We start from the raw sequence: 27,162 nt of genomic DNA, 5'->3' as shown, positions 1-27,162 counted from the left end.
AGGGCCTAAGTCCTTCAGGACTAAGCAAAGATGTCTTAGACGTGCCAGCAAAATTACTTAACAGGGAAATCTGATATACTTGACCTCATTAAAATTAAAACTTTCACTCTGAAAAACCCTGTTAAGAGAATAAAGAGAACAACAATATGCTGGGAGCAAATATTTGCAAGTTACACACCCAACGAAGGATTTGCCTCTAGAATATACAAAGAACTCTCAAAACTCAATATTCAAAAGGCAAATATGCCAGTTAGAAAATGGGCCAAAAATATAAATAAACATTTCACTGTAAGAGAATATACAGATGGCAATAAGGACATAAATCGATGTTTTCCATAATCCTCCATTGGGGAAACACAAATTAAAGCCACAATGAGGAAATGAATCAAGTATGGCTCTCCGGGAGGAGAGCATTCCTGTAGAGACAACACCTGCTGAAATGGGAACCTACTTCTCCGGTAAGGATTAGCAGGGGACAGAGAACAAAAGAGAAGGGAGAGGAGTCTGGAGTGGTGCAAGGGACACCAGTTATCGAATAACATAAAAATTACCTCAAAATTTGGCAGCTTCTAAAAGTAAACATCTGTTACATCCCATGGTTTCTGAGGGTCCATTCAGGAGTCCTGAAGCTGGGTGGTTCCTGGTCCGTCTTTCATGAGTGACAGCCAGGCTGCTGGGACTGGTGGGAGGATTCACTTCCTCCATAGCTCACTCGCACAGCTGTTAGCCGAATCCTCATTTCTCACCATGTAGACCACGCCGCATTGTCACTCATACGTCACTTTAGTGTCCCTATGCCATGACACCTAGCTTTCCTCAGAACTGCTGATCCAAGAGATCAAGAGAGAAGGCACGATGTCTTTTATAACATAATCTCAGAACTGACATAGCATCACTTCTGCCGTGCTCTATTGGTCCCAAAGACCAAGCCTGATACAGTCTGATCAGGGTTGATAGCAGGATCATTGGAGCCATCTTGGAGATTGATTACCATAATGAGCCCACCTGCAGACCACAGCAAATGTTTCCATTTTATTGTAGATGGGTTAAAGGTCCCTAGAAGTTTCAGATGGAAGGAATGATCTGGTCACGAGTGTGCTTCTTACTCTGACTACTCTGAGGAGAGGAAAGCATGAAGCTATTACAAAAGTGGAAAACATTCAGAGACTGTTCTAAAAGTATCTGAAGGCATGGTGATGGTAGGGCTAGCCTGCTAGCAGAAGAGATGAGAACTAATCAACAGGTTATATTTGAAAGTAGAGCTTGCATAAGATGGGATTTTCCTAGATGTCAGCAACTTCTCTTTTTATACTCTCTTGGAGTGGTCTCATCCATTTATGTGGTTTAAGACGGTGTTTCTCAAACGTCACAACTTACTTGCAGAGTGTTTTAAAGCAGATTCCTGACTCCGGCCCTAGAGATTCTGATAGCGTGGGTCTGGCTGTCCTGATAATTTGCATTTCTAACAAATTCCTGTGTGAATTCCATCTGCGGAGCTACACACCACACTTTGGGAAACCTGGTTGAAACTACTAACCATAACCTGATGAATCAGTAGTTTAGAGTTGAAATTCAGGATTATATATCTTTCTGTCAAAAATCACCTCCTAGAAGGGAGACAAACCATAAGTGACTCTTAATCTCACAAAACAAACTGAGGGTTCCTGGGGTGAGTTGGGGTTATGGACACTGGGGAGGGTATGTGCTATGGTGAGTGCTGTGAAGTGTGTAAACCTGGCGATTCACAGACCTGTACCCCTGAGGATAAAAATATATTATATGTTTATAAAAAATAAAAAATTAAAAAAAAATCACCTCCTAGAAATGGCATGATTGTTTTCAAACTCAACATGTCCAAACTCAAGTTATAACCTCCCCGGAGACATCTGTCTTTTCTTTCGCATTTTCCAAATCAGTTGGTGATACCACCATGGATCCTGTCATTCTTGCAGAAATCTGTTAAGTCCTCCCTCCTCCCCCTCCTCATCCTTCACATCCCTCTAATCACCAAGTCATGCCAACTCCACCTGAGTATTTCTTAGAGCTAACCCCCTCTGTCTATCCCTACTATGAATGCTGCTCTAGTTCAGGCCTGAACAGTCTCCAAACTGGTTTTGTTCCCATCAAACCCATCAACACAGCTACCAGAGTAAACTATAGAGTAAAACACAAAACTCTGCATGTGTCTCCTTTACTTTCAATGGCTCTCCATCTCTGACAGGATTAAGATCAAGTTCCTTATTTGCATAGCACGAGAGGTCTGCTGTGATGAGGACCCTGTGCCTGTCCTGCTCAGGCACATTTATTATCCTTATCTAAAGTTCACTTTGAAGTCCAGCAACCTCAAGCTGCTCTTTTGTAATTCCCTGCACACACCACACCATTGTAGGACACCATGCCCTCACTCATGGTTTCCCTCTCCTCAAATGCCTTCTCCTCCACCTCCAACCCTTCCCATGTCAAGTAGCTCTCCTTTGTAGACTTAGCGTTGGAATCGCTTCCTCCAAGAAGCCTTTCTTGATGTCCTTACTAACTTCTCTTGATACCTCCTGTACTTTTCTTTTCCTAAGCACACACAAAAAATTTAATTTGTTTATTTCTGTCCTCCTCATTACATTGGTAGCAACATTCTAGGACTGTGCCTTAGAAGTGGATTTATCTCTGACCTTGTGCGCAGGTCCTGGAATATAGCTGAGTGGGAATTCTTAAGGGCTTGTTGAATTTGGAAATGAACCTTTATGCCAAGGCCACGAACCCCATCAGAGTGTAGTTCAATATGTCATATATAGTGTATATATTTACATATATACATTTACATATATACACATATATATGACATATTGAACTACATTTATCATATATATATGATATAGATTCCTTTCTTATCTATGACACAGAAAAATTGGTCTTAGTGACCCCTATGGATACATGACTATACTCATATTCCATTCGTTCTTCCCCAAGGCAACATACTAACCAGAGGAAAGAGATGGAATGGGGGTGCAGAATGTGGTCATTTCTATCTTATTTAGACAGATACATATCTACTCGAGAACTTTCCCCAATTTCTTGCATTATTCAGCAAAGTATCATGCTAGCTGCTCCCAGGAATACAAGACAAATAAGACACAGCCCTTTCCTCACACATTTTCTATTTGGATGGAGAAGTAACTCTACTATTCAGAAAATACTCACGTAACACAAAATAGTGCCTACTAAAGTCCTAAATTCTATTATACAAATAGTGCACGCTCTAGCTCAGAAAAAATATAACACCCTTGTCCTGGATCAATGCTGGAAAGAAGAAGAAGGTAGGTGCCTGTGTGGCTCATTTGGCTAAGTGTCTCTTTTTGGCTTAGGGCATGATCCCAGGGTCCTGGGATGGAGCCCCGCCTCAGGCTCCCTGCTCTGCAAGGAGCCTGCTTCTCCCTCTCACTCTGCCTGCCGCTCTCCCTGCCTGTGCTTGTTCTCTCCCTGTAAAATAAATAAAATCTTAAAAAAGAAGAAGAAGGTAATATATAAGGTATATATGTATTTGAGATGTGTGTAGGCTGATTGGGAGACATAGACGAAAATAACTTGCTCTTAGTCAATTTCATATGTGGTCTGCAGTAATAAGCATCAGAATATCCTGTGGAACTGATGATGGTGATGCTTTTCTTAACCTCGATCATTTATTGAGTATTGAGCACCCTGCTGGACACTTCCTCATACATCATTTCCAACCCTTCCAGCGATGCTGAAGGTTGATGTGCCTCTTTTACAGATGGGCAAACTGAGGCTCCAAAAAAAAAAAAAAAACATGGCCCAGGGGTACACTGATGGGAAGACACAGAGCCAGGACATCTCTCTAACTGTAGCTCCCCCCTCCCCACCCCCAGCCCGCTTTTGGTGCCCGGTGGGTACATTTCAGAATGGACAGCTTTCAGGGTGGAAAGTCTTCTCTGAGAGTTTGTTGTCTCAACTTGGAGCCTCAAAGAAATACGTCTGTGCAAAAAGGGGAAGTGTTAACAGTCGGCCTCAGTCTTTTGTCACTTTTTGAGGTTCACAGCAAAGGCACCGCCCCATGGAAGAGTTGTCCAGAATTTACCTTTCAGTCATATGCTTGTAACAACAAAGATAAAGTAGAAAATATTTCAAAGTTTTGATGATTGTTTTGGAAACTCTCATGTAGGTTTCCAAGTTCTGTGGCTTTCATTTGGCAGCACAGGACTAAGGGACTTGGAGTAAGAGCTTCCTTGCAGCCATGACAGGCATTGTCCTGCATCTGAAGAAGCTTAAATATGAGGGAGTCTGGGTACATAACACATCTTTGTCAGCATGGGCTGGAAGCAGAGTGTCTCCCCTCATGGGTCTCTTCAAAGAGTCTCTTCGTCTGTTCCCTCTGCTGATAAATACAAGTGCACAGTGAATAGTGATGGAGGAAAAATGAGAAATGGGAATTTTGGGGCGTCCCTCCCCTGACTGTGATGTCAGGAAGTACTTTAGGAAAACATGGTAGTTGTCCACTTATGGAAAGCACATGCCTGTATCATCAAGAAGAGACTTTCAATGAGCAATTCTTTTTATTTTTTTTTTATTTTTTTTCCAATTTATTTATTTTCAGAAAAACAGTATTCATTATTTTTTTCACCACACCCAGTGCTCCATGCAAGCCGTGCCCTCTATAATACCCACCACCTGGTACCCCAACCTCCCACCCCCCACCACTTCAAACCCCTCAGATTGTTTTTCAGAGTCCATAGTCTCATCAATGAGCAATTCTTAATCCTTTCAAGGTCATGGACTCCTTTTCCAGAAGTTATGAATGCTCTCGCCTCCCCCAATAAATACACACATACTGCACACATACCTAGCGATGTTACAGACACTTTCCTTCCAGTGTCCGTGCCCAGTGCAGTGCATTGAGAAAAACTGTGGAGACACGTTGGGCTTTACAGGAGAAGAGAAGAAAAAAAAAAAAAAAAAAAAAAAGCCTTGTTTGACTAGTGACATCTTCCCTAATAGCATGGGAAAAGGGGAGTGGAATGTGGACTATGAATCTACCATTCCCAATTTTTAAATCCCCTTTGTTCTAAATAATTTATTTTTACCTATATTATTTTTTCATTGCCACAAGAGAGCAGAGAGTTTTGTAGTCTACTGCTGTTTCGCTGGTGCCTAGAACAGTAGCTGAAAAAATAAAGGTGCTCCGCGAATGTTACTGAGAGAAGAAATGCATCCCCTCTTGGGAGCACCAGGTTACAAAATTTACTCTCTCCCATGTGAATTAGTGTTTGCTTTGATTTAAAATATGGCCAGATACATTCAAGGGCTATCTTCTATCTTAGCATTTTAGGAAATTTACAAACGAAGTCTGTATTGGGTTTTCAGGACTTTTGCTAAATTTAATTATATACTGTTTTTTTTATTTGCCTAGATTCACCTCTTTTCTCCTACCAAATAACCATACTCTCGACTGTTTCAGTTCCCATGACTAAAGATGTATTTGGTGGTATCAATTTACGAAATAAAGGGAAAAAGACGCAGCACGTTAAAATGACAGCAAAATAAATGTCAGTTTCTCCAACTATATTTGCTTAATTAGTCAGCTCTTCACATATCAAAACAATGTAAATACGAAATATGGAAGTGTTCATATAAATAAGCTTTTTTTTTTTTTTTTAATTGACATCAGCTATGGAGTTTTTGAAATCAATGTGGCTGGACTACTTAGGAACTGCTTGTTCCTTTAAAGTGTTTAAATATGGCCCCTGTAACTTGTTCCCATTTAAATGACTTCACAAACCATTTCTCTAAATAGGGTACGAAGTCAGTTTTCGTACTTGTTTAATTACCACAAATTCTGTGTTACAAGACTGTGAATTAATGAAGTCTTAAGCTATTTTGTAATCCTCATCCCTAGGTTTAATCGAAAACAGTGCTTTACTTCTTTTTTAATTAAAAAAGTAGTGAAAACTACAAGTAACATTTGATTGTGCTGCAGTGCAAAGCTACATTTTGAAATCATAACCAACAAAACTCCAAAAAACCTGTTTGAGGGCCAAGTATATGCAGTTAACATTTATAATTCCTTAGCGCTCTGCATTGGCTGCCAGCAAACTTTCAAGATATCTGGCCGATAAGAAAGCTGGCAGAGACCACACAGGAACAGAAGTCAGTGATACCAAGTAAAGCTCCTGCGAATTTACTGCTGCTGGTTTTCGGCTACTTGCCTCAGTTAAGTCTATGCACTGCACTGACTTAATTTGTTTCAACATATCTGCGCAATGATCCTCAATGCTCAGAGGCTATGGCCTCGATGCCCATGCACGAGCACTCACGCATACCCACGTTCACACTCACACGGGCGGTCGTGCTCACACCTGTGCCATTACTTGACAAGAACACTGTTCAGTTGACTGATCGAGAGATACGCAGTGCAAAGGCACAGGATTTGAGACAGCCCAGGGTTTCCTCTTCTAGTAGGTTTAAAACATTTTTTTTTTCCTCACTAACTTCCTTCCTGTTCTAACTGCCAGAACTCAGAAGTCAGAGTGAGAGACAGAGGCACCCCAGAGAGCCGTGAGCCACTGAATGTAAGTTGAAATACCTCGGGGTGGGGGAGGCTGTAGGTGGGCACAGGCAAATGCAGGCGATCTCTCAACCAGGCGACGACCCTCTCCAGCTTATTTCTTTAGATTATCTTTGAAACCGATAAAAAAGTACTAAGGAGGCGGTAAGAGCAGTTTGCAGAGAATGGGGAAGTCAGAGCAGGGAATCTTAGCAATGACTCAGGGGAGAGAGCTCAGCGAAGGAGGGGAGGGTGCGCCCTGCAGCAGCCTGGGGATGAGATCCTGAGTGTGTGGAGTGTAACTCCTGAGGAGTGCCCGGAGGGGTTTCCTACAAGGTAGGGGTGGGCATCCAGCCAAGTTCAGAAGTGAAAAGACTGTAGACCCAAACTGGTGTGGAACATGCTAGTACATGAAGGTTTGCTGCTGGGGTGGAGATATGCGGTTTCCTGTTTTTAAGTAGATGTAAAGAGACTGATTGAAAGGAAAAAAGATAAAGACTCAAAGCTGTCAAACATTAAACTGTTTTCCCCTAAAGAATTTTTCTGGTGATATAAGAGAAATGCATAATGAAAGCCTTCCTTCAAGTACTACGGGATTTAACAATCAAAGGGGAGGTAATGGTAGAACATGTTGCTATTTACTCATTTGTCACAGTGGAATCAATTTCTATCACCAACAAAAACCACTTATGAAATTCCTACAGTCAGGGGCATCTGAGTGGCTCAGTCAGTTAAGCATCTCCTTTGGCTCGGGTCATGATCCCCAGGTCCTGGGATCGAGTCCCGAGCCTGCTCCCCTTGCTTGTGCTTTTTCTCTCACTCTGTCTCTGTCTCTCCCTCTCTGGCAAATAAATAAATATCTTAAATATAAATATATATATATATATATTATATATTATATATATAAATTCCTGCAGTCAGATGGGCAGAAAGTTCATTCCTGTTGTTGCTAAAAAAAAAAAAAAATCTTTACATCCAAGAGGACTAAAAGCAGAGAAGGCATCAAATAATTTATTAAGAGATAGGTTCTAGGGCGCCTGGGTGGCTCAGTGGGTTAAGCCGCTGCCTTCGGCTCAGGTCATGATCTTGGGGTCCTGGGATCGAGTCCCGCATTGGGCTCCCTGCTTGGCGGGGAGCCTGTTTCCTCCTCTCTCTCTCTTTCTGCCTGCCTCTCTGCCTACTTGTGATCTCTGTCTGTCAAATAAATGAATAAAGTCTTAAAAAAAAAAAAAAAAAGATAGGTTCTACAAAAACCCAATTATCCCCGCTAGGATATCTGAACCGCAAGCCTTCAAATTGTCAAGGACTGAATTTGGCGACCATTAGACGTGCCTTAGGCATGATCTGAAATTCTTCCCTTCAGAGGTGGACCCAGTCAGCATGTTTTATGAAGCTAGTCTGTTATTACACTCTAGACTTAGGGTTACTTGTGGCCTGGGTCCCATCACGCCCTTGCTGTTCTTCCATGCACGGTCCAGGAAGGCAGACTGCTCTCCCAGAGAGATCCGCCCCATAGTCACCCTTTCACATGGAGACCAAGAGTCACCGAAATCAGCATTAGCATATTGGAGCCTCCCTGGAGGAATCTTCAAGCAAGGGAAATCCAGAGTTCGGTGCCCAGGCAGACATCGCAGATCTTTGCCATCACTTTGTTTTGTTAAGTGTACAAGAAAACGTCCCTCCCAAATCCAAATGTGACACAAGCGTAGTAATAAGATCATCTTACTCTTTTGTGAGATGGGCAGAGAGTTCTGAGAGAAGAGTTCCTTCTCCATTCAGGATGCTCGGACCTGGCATGTGTGGAATCGCCATGCTCCAGCTGAACCAAAGCTGATGGACACATTCGGGCACATTCCAGGGATGGGGGTTTAGTCCTTGCTTGTTTGGGAGAGCATGAATTTGTCCCTAGGGAAGTAGACTGGGAGCAGCATGGAGGTTCTGTTGTCAGTGGAAGGTCACCACAGTGAAGTCATTCTGATGGGAAGATCAGCCCAGGCCAATTTATGGGAGCGCAATACAGTACAAATTTCAGCTAGCAGGGACTAGACACAAAGCAGATAAAGAAAAAGAACCGACATCCATTGAGTACCTTCTCTATGTCGAGCCTGCTGGTAGAAACTTTCCAGTTTGAATCCTGAGAGGACAGTAAGGCTCAGAAGTGTTCAATTAGTTGACTAAAGTCACCAAAAAAAGAAAAAAAAAAAAAAAGAAAAAAAAAAAAGAACCAACAGCTACAATGCCTTAGAAGGACATTTTAAGAAATGTCCCGGGGTGGTGGGGGTGGAGGGCAGATTTTCTCTAATGCCACATTCTGGGCAGTGTTATGCCTTATTCATAGGCAGTGTTATGCTGTCCGGGACCCTGGATGAGAGGCCATGCCCAGGGGTGGCTCTCATGTTGAGCCTGCTACTTCAACGTTTATCCCTTTAGTAAGCACTTCCCCAGTCGCTCTGGGCCATGTCACATGCTAGTGTCCACAGCCAGAGCTGGTACAAATTCACCTGAGCTTTCTTCTCAGCACCTGTGGTTACAAATCGTGTCTTTACCCCTTTTCATGCTGAATTTAAAACTTCTGTGACTGTCTCAAGTTATGGCAGTCTAGTCTTTTGCTTAATAATGGCTTCCTTGCTGCAGTTTTCGTCGAGGATTATTTAAAATAAGTATTTGTGAAAATACCCAGCGTGGTTAACTTCACAGGGCAGACACCCAGCAAGGTTGAATGGGGCCATCGAGTTTCTCTTTCCTTTTGCAAAGAAATCTGGGTTAGAAGAGTATATTGTGAGTGTGCCAGGAAGAAAGAATGTCTCGTTGCTCCCACCCAGGGAAATGTTGAAGAATTCTGCTCCTAGTCATGTGTATCGTTCTCTGGATTGATTTTAATGTCTATTTTATCTAACAAGACACCATCCTCTCAGGCACCGAGTTGGTTCTCCTCATTCAGCTTTGCTCTTTCAGATAGTCTTCACAGAGCTAACAGGGTAGAGAGCAGCCCCAAGGAGCCCAAGAGGCACCAACCCTCCATGTTGCTAAGGAACACTGAGAAACCACAGAGGACTCCAGAACCAAGACAGCTTCTGGTGTCCCAAGGGATCAACTTGGAGTCCCCAGATAAGCCCAGTCACCAGGCAGGTGGCAAAGCAGACCCAAATCCTTGACTGGCTCTGACATGTCGGCCATCCTTCAGGGATGGCCCAGCTCTCCACAGCCCGCTATCTAGAGCTGCAGCCCCAGGTTTAGTGAAAGTGGGACGTATCCTTGTCAGCAGGGAGAGGACACTGACAGGGTGACAGAGAATACTAATGCTTGCATCAGCACTTCTCTGATGGAAACCCCCTACTTCTGGTACTTCCATATTTTGCTGTCCCTTTGTTATCTCCACCTCTTCTCTCTCATATTCATGACCTGTGCATCTAGAAGCATCATCTAGCAACTTTGGAACATAAGATCGGTCTCCACATAATTTTGTTCCAGAGCCAAAGGATATTCTCTCCATTGGCTGCGCCTGTTGTCTTTTGTCATTTCTCGTCATTCGCGGACTCAACTCTGGCTTCAATTAGGAAAGGGAGCAATAAATAGAATCTAAAATTAAGTTGTTCATGAGGAAGCTTTTTAAAGAAACATAATAGTGATATTCCCATTTTAAGCTTGATTCAGTTAATAAACAGTTCTCGCAATTCCCAGAACTTCTTGTGTCTTCTGTACTCCTCAAAGAAACAAAATCTATTTTTAAGATGGAAGGAGTGGACATTGTCAACACTGCAGCACCAAGGGAAAGCATTCGGTGCCTAGGGAGCCAGTTACCTCACTTCACAGAAGTTGTGCGTCAGGACACTCCGTCCCACAGGGCAGGGAGCAGAGGAAGAGAACGGGTAGTTTAGTGAACATCTACTATTGGCCAGGATCGTCTGAGAACTTTTCATGTGCTTCCTCCAACTTTTCAACCCCATGAAGAGAGATCATTATTTCCACATTACTGGTGGAAAATCTGGGGCTTGGCGAGGCTGATCATTTGCTTAGTTAGGTCCTGTAATAAGGCAAAGCAGAACCACATTGTGAATCTCTGGCCCACCAGACTCCAAGTCCAGATCCTAGTAGGCCTTGAAGATCACCTTTCTTTGAAGTAGCCAGGTGATCTGCTTTATCTAAACTCAAGAATTTCACCTTTTCTTAAACCCTCCGCTTCTTTGGAACTGAATCACTGAGCCAGACAAGGGTGCTCTATCCTGAGATCGGTGCAAATTCTTAAGTTCGGTATCTTGAACATTTCAGTGGATTTGCAAGCAAAACCACCATTGTGTACTATGGCATAGTCATGTCACAAGTAACTTGTCCAAATTTAATGTGGCATTTTAATTGAGCCTGAGAGGATTAAGTTCCTATCTCAGCACACCTCGTGCTTACACTGCCTGCCTGCCTAGCAAACAGGAGGGTGTGAGGGGTTCACTGTGAAAATTCATCTGTGGAGGCATCTGTGAAGCAGGAGATAAAGATAATGAGTAGTAAGCACACACACACACACACACACACACACGCAACCAATATGTACTTTGGGTCTTGATGGAGTGCACACTAACCTTATTCAACACACAATTCTTGAGTCTCCATTTCACTTTTACTGTGTCAAATAACCAATGTCAAAATGACCTCCAAGCAAACAAAACACCTCTTCTCTTTGTGGAACAGTGGGTGAGCTGCAGAGGAAGGTGAGAAAAGGCCAGCTAGAATGTTCTGCACAGATGAACTGGGTTCTCCCCAACCCCACCTCCACTTCCTCTTTTCTTTTCTCATTTCAGAGGCTTCTTTAAATAAAGGAGCATTCGAGTCATTGAATTAGGAAGAGGCATCAGAGGTCCTTCTAAGGCAATGATTTCATTTTGCAGAGGACAAAACTGGAGTGCAGAGAGGTTCAGGGACTTGTGCAAGGGTACACGGAACAGAGTGGCCCTGAAACCCTCTCTATGTGATGCCTCCCTGCCTCCAAGCCTGCAGAGGCTTGCAAAGAAGCACATTTCCTATTGCCTGTGCACCCTCAGGATAGATTCCCAATATGACTAATGAGTTATATAATTTCATTTTTACTTCTTACTTAAGACAGCTGGAGCAACAGAGCATAGCACCTGCAAGCCAGACAAGATGGCGGAGATGGCAATTCTGCTCCTTACGCAATAAGTCTTCTTCCACAAGCTCATCTGAGCTTCAGCTTCCTAACCTGTAGAAGAGCATGATGACCATGCCCGCCCCCGAGGCTGTAGTGAGGAGTGATGAGCTAGTCCTCAGGACAGCATTTAGCGTTATGTATGATAACTGTTATAATTATCATCATCATTGTTCTTTGGATGATACTCGAAGGTAGTTGTAGAATTTCCATAAAATTTCCATTCTCCATTTCCTAGGCATATCCCACTGTAAAATGAGGGATATGTGTGGTCAGTATACACATAGTTTACATGTATATTTATATATTCACATGTATAACACACACATAGTTTGGGAAATCATTATCAAACTCCGTAAGCCATGATGGCTGAGGCATTGGCAGAATCCACGGTTCCTCAGAGATGAACTGTGAAATTAAAAATGCTGTTCTTTTGGGACTTCAGACAAATTTGAGATAATGAAACAAAAATTGGGTAAGTCTCTTCTGTACACAAGTGAAATAAGGTAATTGAATGTGTGCAACTCAGCTGATGCATGTCCGTAGGGCAGAACGAATCTACAGATGGAGAACTTAGAAAGGGAAAGCACCTAGAGGTGGTCTGCTCCAACCCCCAAACCTCAAGAGAAGGAGAATAAGCACTACAGTGGGTAAACCAGTTGCTCAGGGCGTGACAGCTGATTAGTAGCCAAGCCAGAACCAACACCTGTGCATGGTGAGAAATAGTTCAATGAAGAGAAAATTATCCAAAATCAGGTAGATTGACCTCAGAACCCTTTCCCTCAAGAGCTGTGCCCTACGCACTTTTGCTACTCTGCCAGGCTGGGTGTTCATATTCTCTCAGATACAAATGTTACCTGATATCTCCTGCTTTTTCATATCTAGCATTTGGGTTTGATAGACATGATCCTTGGCTGGAAGCTAGTTTGGGTCACTGATGCTGCCAGGCCTCCAAAAGAAGAAAGCTTCCACTGTAACAGTCAACTCTCTGCTTCATGTTTCCAAGAATTCACAGTTTCAAGGTCATGTTTCTAATTTTGGACTCTAGTAAAGTCTATGAGCCTCTGGATTGCATAAAGCATCTCATGGACATATTCTTTTTTTTCCTTTTATGATGATTGTGACTTTCACCAGATCTTTAAAAAGATGTGTAATTTCCAAAAAGATTAAGAATCATCAGTCAAACCATGGTGGTTGTCCATCCCACAGCTCCTTCTCCACTTTGGAGAGTAACTTAATTATCAGTAAGTGGTAAAGCACTGAGCCTTATAAAGAGTAGGTTCTCACCAAGTATTATGCTTTAAAGAAACTTTCCTTGAGAATTGCTTTTCCAGTTCCTTATTTGTTGTATTACTATGTTTTCATCTTTTTCTGATCTGCTTTCCAGATTGAGCTGGTTTGGGGTAATTCGGCTTCATATCATTTTTTCATATGCTATATATTTAAATCAAATTATTTTAATGTGGTCCTGAATTTCCTTCTCTTTACTGCAACAATTTTATATAGAATCTCATTTATCTTCTGCTTTTGCCTGTCTTTTAAATAAATTTACATTTCACTTGTATGAACCAATTATTGTATATCTGTTTCTTTTTTTTTTTTTAAGATTTTATTTATTTATTTGACAGAGAGAGATCACAAGTAGGCAGAGAGGCAGGCAGAGAGAGAGAGGAGGAAGCAGGCTCCCTGCTGAGCAGAGAGCCCGATGCGGGATTCGATCCCAGGACCCCGAGATCATGACCCAAGCCGAAGGTAGCGGCTCAACCCACTGAGCCACCCAGGCGCCCCTGTATATCTGTTTCTAATGAATCAAGGAAATTTAGAATTGACAGAAGTCTCAGAATTACTAATAAGCATATCAGGATCTAGATGACTGAGAAATTGACTTGCCAATGATCCCACAGATGTTGTTGAATCCTGTCTTAGATCATGTCTTTGTCTTTTTCTCTCCCTTTTTCTCCCTCTCTCTCTCTCTCACTATCCTTTCAAAATTGAAATTTCAGGGTGCAAAATAACAATTTCCTGCAGGTTATGGAAATCACCTTCAACTAGGTAATGGGTGGGTGTGATGTTATCTTCTGATGGTCAGACTTCAAGCAGATGACTTGTTAGAACCAAGCAATATATTCCAGAGAGACCTAAGAGGGTCAAGACATCCTCATGTATAGATAGGTTTCCTGATCTGTTCACACATATTTTTTGAAGATTTTATTTATTTATTTATTTGAAAGAGAAGTAGGAGGAAGAAGAGAGCAGGAGGGAGAGAGACAAGAAGATTCTGCACTGAATGTGGAGCCACACATAAGGCTCGATCCCAGGATCCTGACATCATAATCTGAGCCAAAACCAAGAGTCAGACACTTAACAGAGTCACTCAGGCATCCCTGTCTACATATATGTTGTGTGATGTCCACTCTGGGTATCTGGTCAGATTCCTGGGTGTCACCAAAGGAGAACCTCTCTCTTCTGACTAATCTCATCTGGCTGCTCTTCATCTGCCCCTTAATGATTGTCCTCAAGCTACCCACAACTCATTGCATTCTTTATTATTTCTTCATTATTTTTCCAACCAGTTCATTCACTTTCCCTGAGTGTTGTTTGGAATATGAGTTGAGCTGGTCATGATGTTTATTATGTTGTTCTTGAGAGGCTCCGTTATGAATGGTGTTGAGTTTTCTGCTGAGACAAGAGTTGCCATAGGAACAAACCTGCATGCTTCCTTCCTGCACAGGAAGTGGACCTGGGCACTGCAATGCTATTTACAGACTTCATCAAGCTCATGGTGTCTGGCTTGTTATTTTGTTAGAAGAGGATTGATGAGCCAAGAGATAGCATTTCTTTTTACTCTCTGTTTTTTCCTTATTTTTCTGTTAAAATTGTTTTTGTTTGACTTTACTTCCAAATTATTTTTCTTTCTGATGCCAGTGATGGAAACTGTGAAACTCAAAACCACAGCTGATTTTGGCCAGAGATAGCTTCACCCCCTGGGGGACTTGACAGAGGTTTGCAGAGTCACTGAAGATGAGATGTGCTAGATATTGTCTTGAGTTGTGCCACTTAGGAACAATGTAGTCTTTAACCAAAAGAAGGGAGGACACTCTTGAGGGAGGACTACAGGAAATCAGGAAATTATCTCCTTGCCCAAATACCTCCCATGTTTCCCCAAATAGCTCCATTGCTGCAAGCCACAGTCCTGAAATTCTTTCAGTAGAGACGTCTTCCTCTTTATTAAGACACTGCAATTCATCCAGCTATGAAAATTTGGGCATTTCTCTTAACCTCTGAGTTTTAGTTTTCTTGATAATTCCATAATGGGTTAGAATATCTCACCTCTATGGTTTCATTCTGCTCTGAAAATCTCTGACTATACATGGCCTAAAATGAGTAATTTTTAAACCCATTATTCAATCACTAACAAGTGTGAATCATTTTATTAGAATCTCCCCTCAATATTTTAACACACAGCAAGTAAATGTAGATAATGAAAGAAGAAGACAGACTCCAGGGTATGCCAAGGTGAGGACTTAGAGCATAAAATAACTAGTCTTCTGACAAGGGTAGGGAGATACCAAAAGGGAAGGGGACCAGAAAAGGGAGATCAGTGATAGATAAAAGTAAAGTAAAGACAGGCTAAGCCTTCCCATTTTGTCTGAAGGAATTTAAAGAGTCTTTTGTTATTTTTATGTCATTTCAAAGGAACAGAAGATCTTTAGATATAAAGACAAATAAACCATGAGGGTTTATAAAATGCCTAAACTATTCAGTTATGGGAGATTCAAGAGAAGCACAGAACCTAGTGCCTGCTGCCCTCAGGGAATTATTAGCAGTGTTGGATGGGAACCGTTCAGACACCTCAGGCAGGTATCATGGCATCTACAGCATTGCATGACTTACCTTTGAAGTATCTCAGGAGTTCAGGGGAAGATTCAGTTAATGGGAAGAAGCCAACCATTTCTTTGGTTCCATGTGTTTTGAAACCATCACAACAGGGATGGTACAATGCTAAGAACTTGGACACTAGAGGAATGGCTGGATTTAGAGTGTAGTTATTCCTATAATTGTTTGAACTGGGGCTATCTGTTCATTATTTGGGACTGTTTGTGTTATGTTGTTTCATTTGTACATTATTCACAAATGAGCTATTTCTTTCTGGTCCGTTTATTTGGTGAATAAGAGATAATTGGCCACAGTACAGAGAAATTCAGGAAGGTCAGAGAAAAGACTAACGGCATTATATGCTCATTGCATGAAAAATAAAGAGATTAAACTAGGAAAAAATATCCTGGAAAATCACTGACAATTACAGAAGCCCATTATGGCCGGGATGGTGCTACCAGCAGCCCCACAAACTTTTTTCATATCCACTGACTTTTGGCTAATGGACTATCATCCTCTCTCTCTCTCTCTCTGAAATAGATCAAAATGACTGAAAAGGATGCAGAAACACACCTGGAGGAGGATGTTGATGAGCTGGACAGCAAGCTCAATTACAAGCCTCCACCTCAGAAGTCCCTGAAAGAACTACAGGAGATGGACAAAGATGACGAAAGTCTAATCAAGTATAAGAAAACACTCCTGGGGGACGGCCCTGTGGTGGCAGGTGTGTGGAGAGGCATGGGGGGCAGGTGGAAGGCATACATTTCAGCAACTCAGGAGCAGGTGCAGAAGAAAGACTACCCAGTGGTTGCCAGGGCTAAGCAAGTGAGGCACAATCTCTATATGCTGCATAAAGTTACAGACCATAGAATGAAGTATTTTGGGGAGATACAGCACAAGTCAGCATGGAAATAGGCAAAAATTACATATGGGGATGATTTAGAAAGAACGCCAGACTCCCACTTAGAATTGTATTCTCTCCACGCTCTCACATTTTCTCTCCTTCCTCTTTCTCTTCCTCACTCCTCCGTTGCCTACCCATTCATCTCTTCCACAGACACAACAACAGACTAAGATAGAGGGGGGCATTGCTCACTGAGCAGAGGAACTTGACCATAGCCACCCAGGAAATGTTTGCTGTTGATAACAAGGTGGACCTCTGGGTCCCAGAAGCAGAACTAGCCCCACTCTCATTTATAAGGCCATCGAGACCAGCATGGGGAACTGGCCACTTCCCTTTCTATTTCCACTCCAGACGGAGATACCACTTTTCTTCTTAGGTTCCCGCTCTCCCACTTAACATGTCCACAAACACTGTACACACGTGTCTCTTCCCTCGGCTTACATTCTTTTTTGAATCCTGCAGACCCAACAGCTCCCAATGTCACGGTCACCCGGCTTACCCTAGTTTGTGAGAGCGCCCCAGGACCCATCACCATGGACCTCACTGGTAAGTGGGCACAACTGTTCTGTTCCAAGGGGCCTAGTGATATCACGGGGAAAGCTTAGTCTCTGCCCCTCTCCTGGCAAAAGGAAGCACTAGTAAGGGGAATCCCAGGTACAAAAATGCCAGTTCACAAGTCATTGCTCTCCTGGTACACAGTATTTACCACACTTGATGAAAAGCCCACTCTCTGTCTTTATTTAACTGAAGATGGTGCAGTCATAAGTAGTGGGTCTATTTACTTGTATCATCATATTTACCTCTGATTTTTATCTCCATGCAGCAACAGGGGAGTTATTATTCATGTAAAATGACGGTGATGGAAATATTACAAAGCAAGTTGTATACTTCTGAAATGTAATATTTATACATTTTAAACATCAGAGAATATTGATCTTTTATCAACTAGAGAAATTCCATGAAGGCAAGAAGCCATCTAAAAATCTTTTAATTAGTGCTGGGAATTCCACTATTAAATACATACTAGTTTAGCTTAAGGCTCTGATTCTTGTAAAAAGGACTTCCCTCACTAAAAATGTACAAATTAAGATGTTATTTCCTGGGGCGCCTGGGTGGCTCAGTCGGTTAAGCGTCTGCCTTCGTCTCAGGTCATGATCCCGGAGTCCTGGGATTGAGCCCTGTGTGGGGCTCCCTGCTCACCGGGAGCCTGCTCCTCCCTCCCTTCCACTCCCCCTGCTTGTACTCTCTCTCTCTGCGCCTCCCCCCCCAAAAATTTATTTCCTTTCCCCTTATTGTGACAATGGTCAAGTCCTTTCCTGACACTTGAATCTTGAGGAGATAGAGCTGAGAAGATGGGTATTATAGGGGAAATCTGCATCTGAGAGGAATGAGGAAAAGGGCCGCAGAGTCAAGAGGCTGGAGGCATCCAAGGCAGCTCTTCAGGGAAAAAAAATGATTCCTGGATTCAAAAGGTGAACTCATGAGACAGAGCAAATGTGACTCCAGAAGGATAGGCTCAGCAACTAGGTGATTCCCCTCTCACAGGGCACATCCACTCTTTACCTTATATGGCTTTATTTGTCTGAAGGAGGAAATCAGAGGCTGAGAAGACACACTTCCCCTTCAACTGAAATCATTACAGCAGACACAAATTCACCTACCCCCACATTCTAGCATCTCACGAGGAGAATACCTCTCTCTCTCTCTCTCTCTCTTTCTCTCACCAGGACTCAGACCTCTTCCTGTGTGAAATTGTGTAACGCTAGCAGGTACAACTGTTAATTTGTGAGATGAGATCTGAGTTAGCGCTCAGGAAATCTAAGGGCCTGAACACATTGCAGGGAAAACTCAGTCTCCTTCACTTTCCTACCATCAGGATGCCCAAATTTGGTTTTCTGTCACCAAGAAGTTCCTGAGGTGAATCCCAGCATAAACACACACACACACACACACAATACACATATAGTTTGTGTAGAAAATATATAGTATATATTATAAGTGTATAATATCATACATACTATATGTATATAGTGTGTATATGTACATAAATATGCATTATATATACATATAATAAACATATAATTATATACAAAATATATATTATATACATATAATATACATACATACTATATACATAGTGTGTGCATGTATATATATATACACACAGAATATATGTGTATATAATACACATAATATATAGTGTATATAAAAATATATGGTATATTATATACATACTATATACACATAGTGTATGTGTAGATATATAGATACAGATATACTTCACACACATATATATGGCATGAAGCACATGCACAGAGCTATACAAAACACACACACATGCACAGACACACACACATATACATTGACCCCAGAATGTCAGATGATACAGGATCACACTTGGAGAAGAACAGAGAGTGATTACCTCTCTAAGAAGAATACAAGAATTAGAGTCAGATCCTGGTGGATGGAGCTACCATTAGCAGAAAATCCTAAAGCTTTTATTACTTAAGAGACTTTCCTTAAGAAAAATAATATGAGATTACATATGCAAATATAAAGTACAAAAGTGAATATATATTTAGAATGTTAAAAGGGATCCAAAACAGGTAAATTTTTTAAAGCCAGGAAATGCCACAAACATCACCAAATCTACAAGAACAAATAGCTAGTGCTCTTACATAATATTTTTCTTATTTATTGAGGGGTAGGGACACATTCTTTAATCATCTTTTTGTTTGGTCATATATGTCATATCATTTTCAACAGAGAAAATAGAAAGGTAATTTAGATTTTCCTCTAGGGTGGCTGATTAAAACTTGTTTTTATTATTGACAATTTGAAAAGACATTGTCAGGGCGGCTGGTTGAGCATACACCCCTCAGACATGATTTCAGTCATGATTTCAAGCCCATGCTGGGCATGGAAACTACTTTAAAAAAAAAAAGACATTGCCATGCATAACTCGTTGCTGATAATACCTTGTATATTTTAGGGTTGTCATCAAATTTGGGGGAGAAAGTGCTATGCCAGTTTTTTTCATATATACCTGTAAGATTTCAGGCATTGCTAGTACGTGTGTGTGTGAGTCTGTGTGTATGTGTACATGTGTGTGCGCGCGCGCGCGCGCGTGTGTGTGTGTGTGTGTAAACTCTAATATTCTTTGAATTAAGGGCCATGTGGACCACGTTATTCTGACAGGCGCAGCAAACAGCTCTGGAGTTTAAACTCCCATCATCTCCTTGTGTTTCTCCTTCTGAGGAGAATAAACTCTTTCTAAATCTACTTCTACAGGGGATCTTGAAGCTCTCAAAAAAGAAACTTTTGTGCTAAAGGAGGGTGTTGAGTACAGAGTCAAAATTCACTTCAAAGTAAGTATCTTGCCACATATGTTTTTATAAAGTCTGCATTCTTCCTATAATCGGAGAAAGAAAAAATCAAATGTCTTGCATTATCATGTTGTCACAGTTTTTGTTTCTTTTTTTTCCTCTGGATCTGGACTGCCCTCTCCCCAACTCTGAGCTCTGTCTTTTGAGGCCCACCCTGCTTCATGCCTTTTCCCTACCAGGACCCTCTTCTGAACTCTCCGTTGATCACTTAGCCAACAGAACCCCTCTTTCTATGAACTCCGAAAGCTCCCAACCATAAGCACACCCTGCTTTATATTGTACCATTTTTGCCATTTCTTCCTTGTACCACCCAAGTACCCTGAGAAAGGGGAAGATTATATTCTCTACTTTCCAACATTTTACACAAAACTTTGTAAGTGATATTTTGTGAATATGTATTGAGAAATTAACACAGGAATGAATCGATTAATAGTAAGAAATAGAACAATCAGAGCCTCAGTTCTAAATGCTCAGTGAGGATATATATCCAGAGAGTGTGGGCCGTGGTAAACAACAGGGAATTACAATTATAGTTTTGGAAAGAGCAAGACTAAACAGGAGATAAATTGACATATAATGAATACACACATACCCCAGTGAACAGCCAAAAGCAAAAAGAAAAATAATCTTGGCTGAAACCAAGTAAGTCAGAAATGTACTGTTTGCTCTTAATTGCCTGTATTTGCCTTGGTTGCCCTTCTCGGCCATATCCTTCAGGGCGCTTCAGGGCCACCAAGGAAGACCCCATCTGCCCTCTGTGTCTGAACACTGGGCTCTTCTTTGCCCCTAGTGCAGGGTTGATTCAGGATCTAGGAACAATCACTATATATCACACATAAATATGCCTCATAATTTCATTCTGAAAATTTTTATTGATGCCTACTCTGTAATACATACTGAGCTACGCTTCACTTGCTTGTTTTCTATACATTTATTATTGAAGCACCTGAGAGTTTGATATTGCATCCAAATATGTCTAGAATTATATGGAAGGCATTGTATCTAAATAAGCTTAGAATGCATTACGCATTAGCTGAATTTTTAATTATTAATGCTACTACCTTAATTTATCATTCTGGTAAGCCGGTTTGTACCAAATGAAACAGAAGAGGTAAATTTTAATGGGAATAAGAACAGAAGGAAATGTCTGGGGTATGGGCTTCAGTTATGGGTGGAAAGGCCGAAGAGAATGCAGTGGTCGGTATTATATATCAGGGTGATGGAGGAGGGGGCACAGAAAGGGGTTTTCAAGTCCTATCTGCTGCAGAGGCTTAACATTTTCTCACACAAGAGAAAAACCACTCTCTCTGTGTAACCCACACAAAGTTTAACCAACCTGTCCCAGCATGGAGCTACCATTAGCAGAAACGCCAACCCAAAATTGGAAATAACTGTGAGGCCATTTAAATCTTTTTTTTTTAAACATTTTTTTAAAGATTTTATTATTTATTTGACAGAGATAGATCACAAGTAGGCAGAGAGGCAGGCAGAGAGAGAGAGAGAGAGAGAGAGGAGGAATCAGGCTCCCTGCTGAGCAGAGAGCCCGATGCAGGACTCGATCCCAGGACCCTGAGATCATGACCTGAGCCGAAGGCAGCGGCTTAACCCACTGAGCCACCCAGGCGCCTGAGGCCATTTAAATCTTTAGTGACATCTGTTGAAAAACACCCAAGAAGGTTTGTTTTAATAACCACAGGAACACATCCTAAAATCCTCTTGCATCGTCTCTTTCTGAACTGTGCTCCGTGTTCTTCTCTTTCTCCGCCCCCCTCCTCCAAAAGCTTTATGGTTCTCTCCAAAACCTGGGATGTTCACCTTTCTGGTTTGTTCACCTTTTCCTTCTGCCTCCCAAGGAAATGTATTATCTTTGACTTCCACAGGCTTCTTCCTCCTGGGATGAGGGGAAGAAATGGGGAGGGACTTTCAGATGGAGGAAGAGAATATTCGTATTTTTCTCTTACCCATCTCAAATACATCTATATTAAATGAACCCTCAGGGCACCCAGGTGACTCAATAGATTAAGCATCCAACTTTATTTCAGCTCAGATCAGGACCTCAGGGTCCTGAGATCAAGCCCCATGTCAAATCCCAGGCTGGGCATGGAGCCTGCTTAAGATTCTCTCCCTCTGATACCACCTTACACCAGTTAGAATGGCAAAAAAATGACAAGGCAATAAACAACAAGTGTTGAAGAGGTAGAGAAAAGAGAAACCTCTTACACTGGAAACCTCTTACACTGTTTGGAAAATAGTGTGGAGGTTCCTTGAAAAGTTAAAAATAGAACTCCCCTATGACCCAGTGATTGTCCTACTGAGTATTTACCCCAAAGATACAGATGTAGTGAAAAGAAGGGCTACATAGACCCCAATGTCCATAACAGCAATGTTCACAATAGCCAAACTGTGGAAAGAGACAAGATGCCCTTCAACAGACAAATGGATAAAGATGTGGTCCATATGCATTTGGAATATTACACAGCCATCACAAAGGATGAATACCCAACTTTTGTATCAACATGGATGGGACTGGAGGAGGTTATGCTGAGTGAAATAAGTCAAGCAGAGAAAGTCAATTATCATATGGTTCCGCTTATTTGTGGAACATAAGGAATAGCATGGAGGTCATCAGGAGAAGGAAGGAAAAAATGAAGAGGGGGAGTCCGAGGGGGAGATGAATCACGAGAGACTATGGAGTCTGGGAAACAAACTGAGGGTTTTAGAAGGGAGGTGGGTGAAGGGATGGGTATTAAGGAAGGTATGGATTGCACAGAGCACTGGGTGTTACACACAAACAATGAATCATAGAACAATACATCAAAAACTAATGATGGACTGTATGGTGACTAACATAATTAAAAAAAAAAAAAGATTCTTTCCCTCTCCCTCTGCCCCTCCCAATTCTATAAATAAATAAATCCCTCTATGGAACAGCAGAAAAACAGCGGACTCTGATTTGAAGTCCTTATTGCTGAGTAGAAATCACCATTCCTATTTTTCAGACTTTTTGCTACCAGACCACATCTCCCATGAGGCCCAAAGGAAGAGCTTAGAGACTTCTAGAAAAATGCATTCACTTTTTTCTATAGGCATGAGCCACATCTGTCAGAGTGGTCAAAAAGTTTGGTTGTCATTTTTAGCACCATTTCTTCAATGAAGCTATTTTCATTCTGCTTTTGACAGATGCATACCATAGATTCTATGGAGTGACAGTCTCAAACCTAAGCTGGCCGTGCTCACTGCTGTGACGCCTTATCGCCAACGCAATGAAATATAGCACTGAGAAATTGGTTTAATTACTCTATCTGAGACAAAAAAGGCAGCCATAATTACTGTGGGGAGAAATTATTTAAAGATGCTTTCATTCTTCATCTTGGAGAATAATTCACCAGGCTTTCCATTTACTGACACAATGTCCACTTTGTTTGTATAAACGCAAGCACTGTATAAAATTAATGGACAACAAGTTCAGTCCTAGGTACAATGAATCATGGAAAAACAAAGTGCTTGGCTGTGTATATTTGAAAGGCTTGGGGAAGTGGTGACATCTCAGAAAACATCTGTAAAGAACAGCCATCCAAAATGCTTGCCAGACACAAGTGGATTTCACCCATTATTTATTTGCAGGGAGGATGTTTCTGTGGGGCAGAAACTCCTCATCTTTAGACTCCAATATCAGCAACATTAGGGGCACAACCCTCTTCTAGACATGATTTTCCATTACAACTTTGCTCCTTGTTGTTTGTTTTTCATGCTAGGTGGATCATTTCTGAGGTTAGGGCTATTGGGCACTCACAGAACATTTTCCATTGGTACTTTTGTAGCTTTTCCTAAGACAGGGACAATGTTCTGGCCAGTAGTATTGGGAAGGGGAGGCTCAAGACCGTTCTTTGGACCTTTAGCAGAAGGAGAATTGTAATGAAGAATATAGAGACAGTGTTTTATTTAAGCACCCCCTTCCCCCCAAGCAAACAGCACAGTATTCAATGATTAAAACCAGGTTGACAATGTTGACTCTTGGGACCTCCTGTCTCTAATCTGTGTTTCGCTGCCCACACTAAATGATAATAGTAACACTTACTCTGAACTAAATCTTAACCTTCTTTCATTCTCAAAGAAGACTCAGCTAGATAGGGTAAGCATGAAAGAAAAGGGAGAAATGAGAGACCGTTTTTAATCTGAATTGCTTGGATCCTTCCCACCTACAGGTGAACAGGGATATTGTGTCGGGTCTGAAATATGTTCAGCATACCTACCGGACTGGAGTGAAAGGTAAGGGACCCACACTTCACACTGTCCCAAACTCTGTCCCCCACTGATACTTAAACTTCTTCTTTTTAACAATTTTAGTCACAGACTCATTTAAGAACCTGACAAAAAGCTTTGGACTCTCCCCCTAGGAAAGAGCACACATATACTTCTGTCTAGACACTAATGGCAAGTCCTACATTCAGAGATCTAGTTTAGACTGGGTCAACCACTAACCTTTAGCCTTAGGCCTCTGTGATTTATTATTCACAAAGGGGAAGAGTAACCAAGATAAATTTGGATAAAAATGGAGTCTATTAAAAAAAACTCTCAACAGTTAAAAAAAAAATAGTTCAGAGGTATAAACCTAAGGGTCAGCAAAATCCAAGACTGGAAGTTTCTATGGTTCTATCCAGTGGTGTGTGTGTTTTTTGGGACTAAGAGTTGGAAGTAGCATGTGGACAGGTGTGGAGTGATGATGGGGGAGCAAGGAGCAGCACTTAATTTTTAAAACAAAGAAACAGAATTCTTTCTAGAATTAAGAAAAGCTCTGAGGGAGACATAACACAGCATTATCTGGTCTTCAGTTGCCCTTGACAAGTTGTACCTGAACTGTATGTGCCTTGGGGAACTGCCTTCAGTTTCCTTCCAATGCTACGGGCAGGGTCAAATGAAACTTGGAAAGGTGATGGAAGTACTGGTACATTTCCCTTTGACCTTGGGGGCTCTCTTCTTCCAGAGGTGGGAAACAGTGAGGCATAGGTCAGTTCCCCCAAATTAATAAGCAAAGGGTTTGAGGGGAAATTGTTGGACAAATTTGCATGACTTGGGCAACCACTCAATTACTCAAATCCCACAGAAGGTTGTTGACCTGTAAGATCCTAACCGGTCTTTCCAGGACCAAGTCTCATTGATAAAACAGTTCAGCTTCCTGTTTTCCTTTGGGTATAGAGATTATGTTGCCTCACTTAGTCAAGAGGATAATGATCTGTCTGTAGCTGTTCCTCTAAACTTACTCACAATATTTAACAGCCAACTACACATTGCCTGCCTGTCCCTCCTCCTGCCTACCTTTAGTTATACTTTCTAATGCCCTCTTTTTCTTAATATATGTCCCAGTTATTCACCTATTAATAACTTTGGTTGGCTATTTTCAATATTTGTCCCAGTCCTTCACTTTTTTTTTTACCCAAATTATTGATTTCCCCTTTCTATGCAATTCTTCCATCCATGATTTCTGTTCATTCTGATCACTGGCTGTTACCTCACCTCCCCAACGGATATGTTCATAGAATGATAGTTTATAGGTAGGAAGTCCTTAACATTCATTATATAGAGAAAGAAACAGAGGCCCAGAAATGTCATATTGATGTAAGTGGTTGCAGAGATGAGACCAGAACTCAGGTCTCAATTAATGAGGGATTTTTTAACAAGATTTTTATTTATTTAACAGAGAGAGAGAGAGAGGAAACAAAAGCAGGGGGAGTGGGAGAGAGAGAAGTAGGCTTCCTACTGAGCTGGGAGCCTAACATGGAGCTGGATCCCAGAACCCTGGGATCATGACCTGAGCGAAAGACAGAAGCCTAACGACTGAGCCACCCAGGTGCCCATAATGAGGAATTTTTTAATGGTATAACCTGCTATAGCTCCATAATTGAAGAGTCTTGATCCCCATAGACTTAAGGTGCTAATTTCCCAACTTTCCTGATAGCAACAGCTGTGAGACTTCCTAAGAGCACTGATTCTTGGGGCACCTGGTGACCCAGTCGGTGAAGCTCCTGCTTTTAGTTCATGTCATGATCCCTGGGGTCCTGGGATGGAGCCCCTGTATTGGGCTCCCCGCTCAGCGAGGAGTCTGTATCTCCCTCTCCCCCTGACACTCCCGTTGCTTGTGCTTTTTCTTGCTCACACTCTTTCTCTCTCAAATAAACAAATAAAATCATAAATAAATAAATAACAAAATAAAATAAAAACACTGACTCTTGACACTGCCTGTAGCGGATTACTGATCCATAGTTTCTGAGAGTGAAACTGTATTATTAAATGGCACGCCAATAAAACACACACACACACACATATGTGTGTGTGTATATATACACATATATACATATATATATATATATATATATTTTTTTTTAAAGGTAAAAAAAATGATGCCCAGGTAAATCTGTTGTTTATCCCAGTTTGGAAACTATGGCTTTTAGTTTTGGTCACTGTAGGCTGTGCTCCAAATTTTCCAGTTTTCTGTGTTTGCTTTTCCTCTGTCAGACGCTTACCCTAATGAACTTGTCTTTCTTCCTAGTGGACAAAGCAACATTTATGGTTGGCAGCTACGGGCCTCGGCCAGAGGAGTATGAGTTCCTGACTCCAACTGAGGAGGCTCCCAAGGGCATGCTGGCCAGAGGCACTTACCACAACAAGTCCTTCTTCACCGACGATGACAAGCACGACCACCTTACCTGGGAGTGGAACCTGTCCATTAAGAAGGAGTGGACAGAATGAGCACATCCACCCATCCCTTTCCCTACCTCGCCATCCAGAAGTACCCTCTCAGTCACATTCACCACCCTGGCCCTCCTCCCTGTTCACAGCTGGATCCCTTCCCCAATGCGCCCCACATTCTATTACCAACACATCTTATCCTGCAATGTTTCAAATGGTCCGTAGCACAAGAAGCTTAAAACCCAGGCTTTAATCCTGCCCATTCCTTCTGGGCCCCCATTAAGGCCAGTTCTTCAAAATTCTTCATTTCAGTACCTAGTCATTTAATATTTCCTTCTACCTTTCCCACTGGAGCAGCTAGAGGCCAGGAAATAGGCAAACCATCATTAACAGTCCTTTTGCCTTGGGTTACAGTGGCTCATTCCCACCCCTGGATTCTTCTGTGGTTGCTGCTGACTCAGTGAAGGTCCCTAATCATGTTCCCCACCAGTGGAGGTTCTTCTTTTCTGGGAGACTGTAAACAGCACAAGAGAGTAAATAAAACAATTATATGATCTGACTGAGACCCTCTTTTCCCTGCTTTCTTCCTTCAAACAAATAT

The 27,162-nt window shown here is 41.8% G+C and overlaps 1 protein-coding gene across 1 annotated transcript; it reads left to right on the top strand.

Annotated features, from left to right (window-relative positions):
* Nucleotides 1–6,476: 6,476 nt before the first annotated feature.
* On the top strand, nt 6,477–27,120 carry ARHGDIB (Rho GDP dissociation inhibitor beta). Its single transcript, XM_044228159.1, has 6 exons — nt 6,477–6,578; nt 16,125–16,308; nt 16,951–17,034; nt 19,780–19,856; nt 24,080–24,143; nt 26,422–27,120. Exons 2-6 carry the CDS (start codon nt 16,131–16,133, stop codon nt 26,619–26,621), a joined length of 603 nt encoding a protein of 200 aa, XP_044084094.1. The 5' UTR covers nt 6,477–6,578; nt 16,125–16,130; the 3' UTR covers nt 26,622–27,120.
* The last annotated feature ends 42 nt before the right edge of the window (nt 27,121–27,162 follow it).

This window comes from Neovison vison, chromosome 12 (assembly GCF_020171115.1).
Source record: "Neovison vison isolate M4711 chromosome 12, ASM_NN_V1, whole genome shotgun sequence".
In the NCBI taxonomy this organism is placed as follows: Eukaryota; Metazoa; Chordata; class Mammalia; order Carnivora; family Mustelidae; genus Neogale; species Neogale vison.
This window is presented reverse-complemented; position numbering and strand designations above follow the sequence as displayed.

What these genes read in the sequence shown, in the direction of transcription:
- ARHGDIB (XM_044228159.1), top strand. Translation starts at nt 16,131, where the DNA reads ATGACTGAAAAGGATGCAGAAACACACCTGGAGGAGGATGTTGATGAG. An exon ending in CATCACCATGGACCTCACTG is followed by an intron (nt 17,035 to 19,779) that starts GTAAGTGGGCAC and finishes CTACTTCTACAG; the next exon opens with GGGATCTTGAAGCTCTCAAA. An exon ending in GAGTCAAAATTCACTTCAAA is followed by an intron (nt 19,857 to 24,079) that starts GTAAGTATCTTG and finishes TCCCACCTACAG; the next exon opens with GTGAACAGGGATATTGTGTC.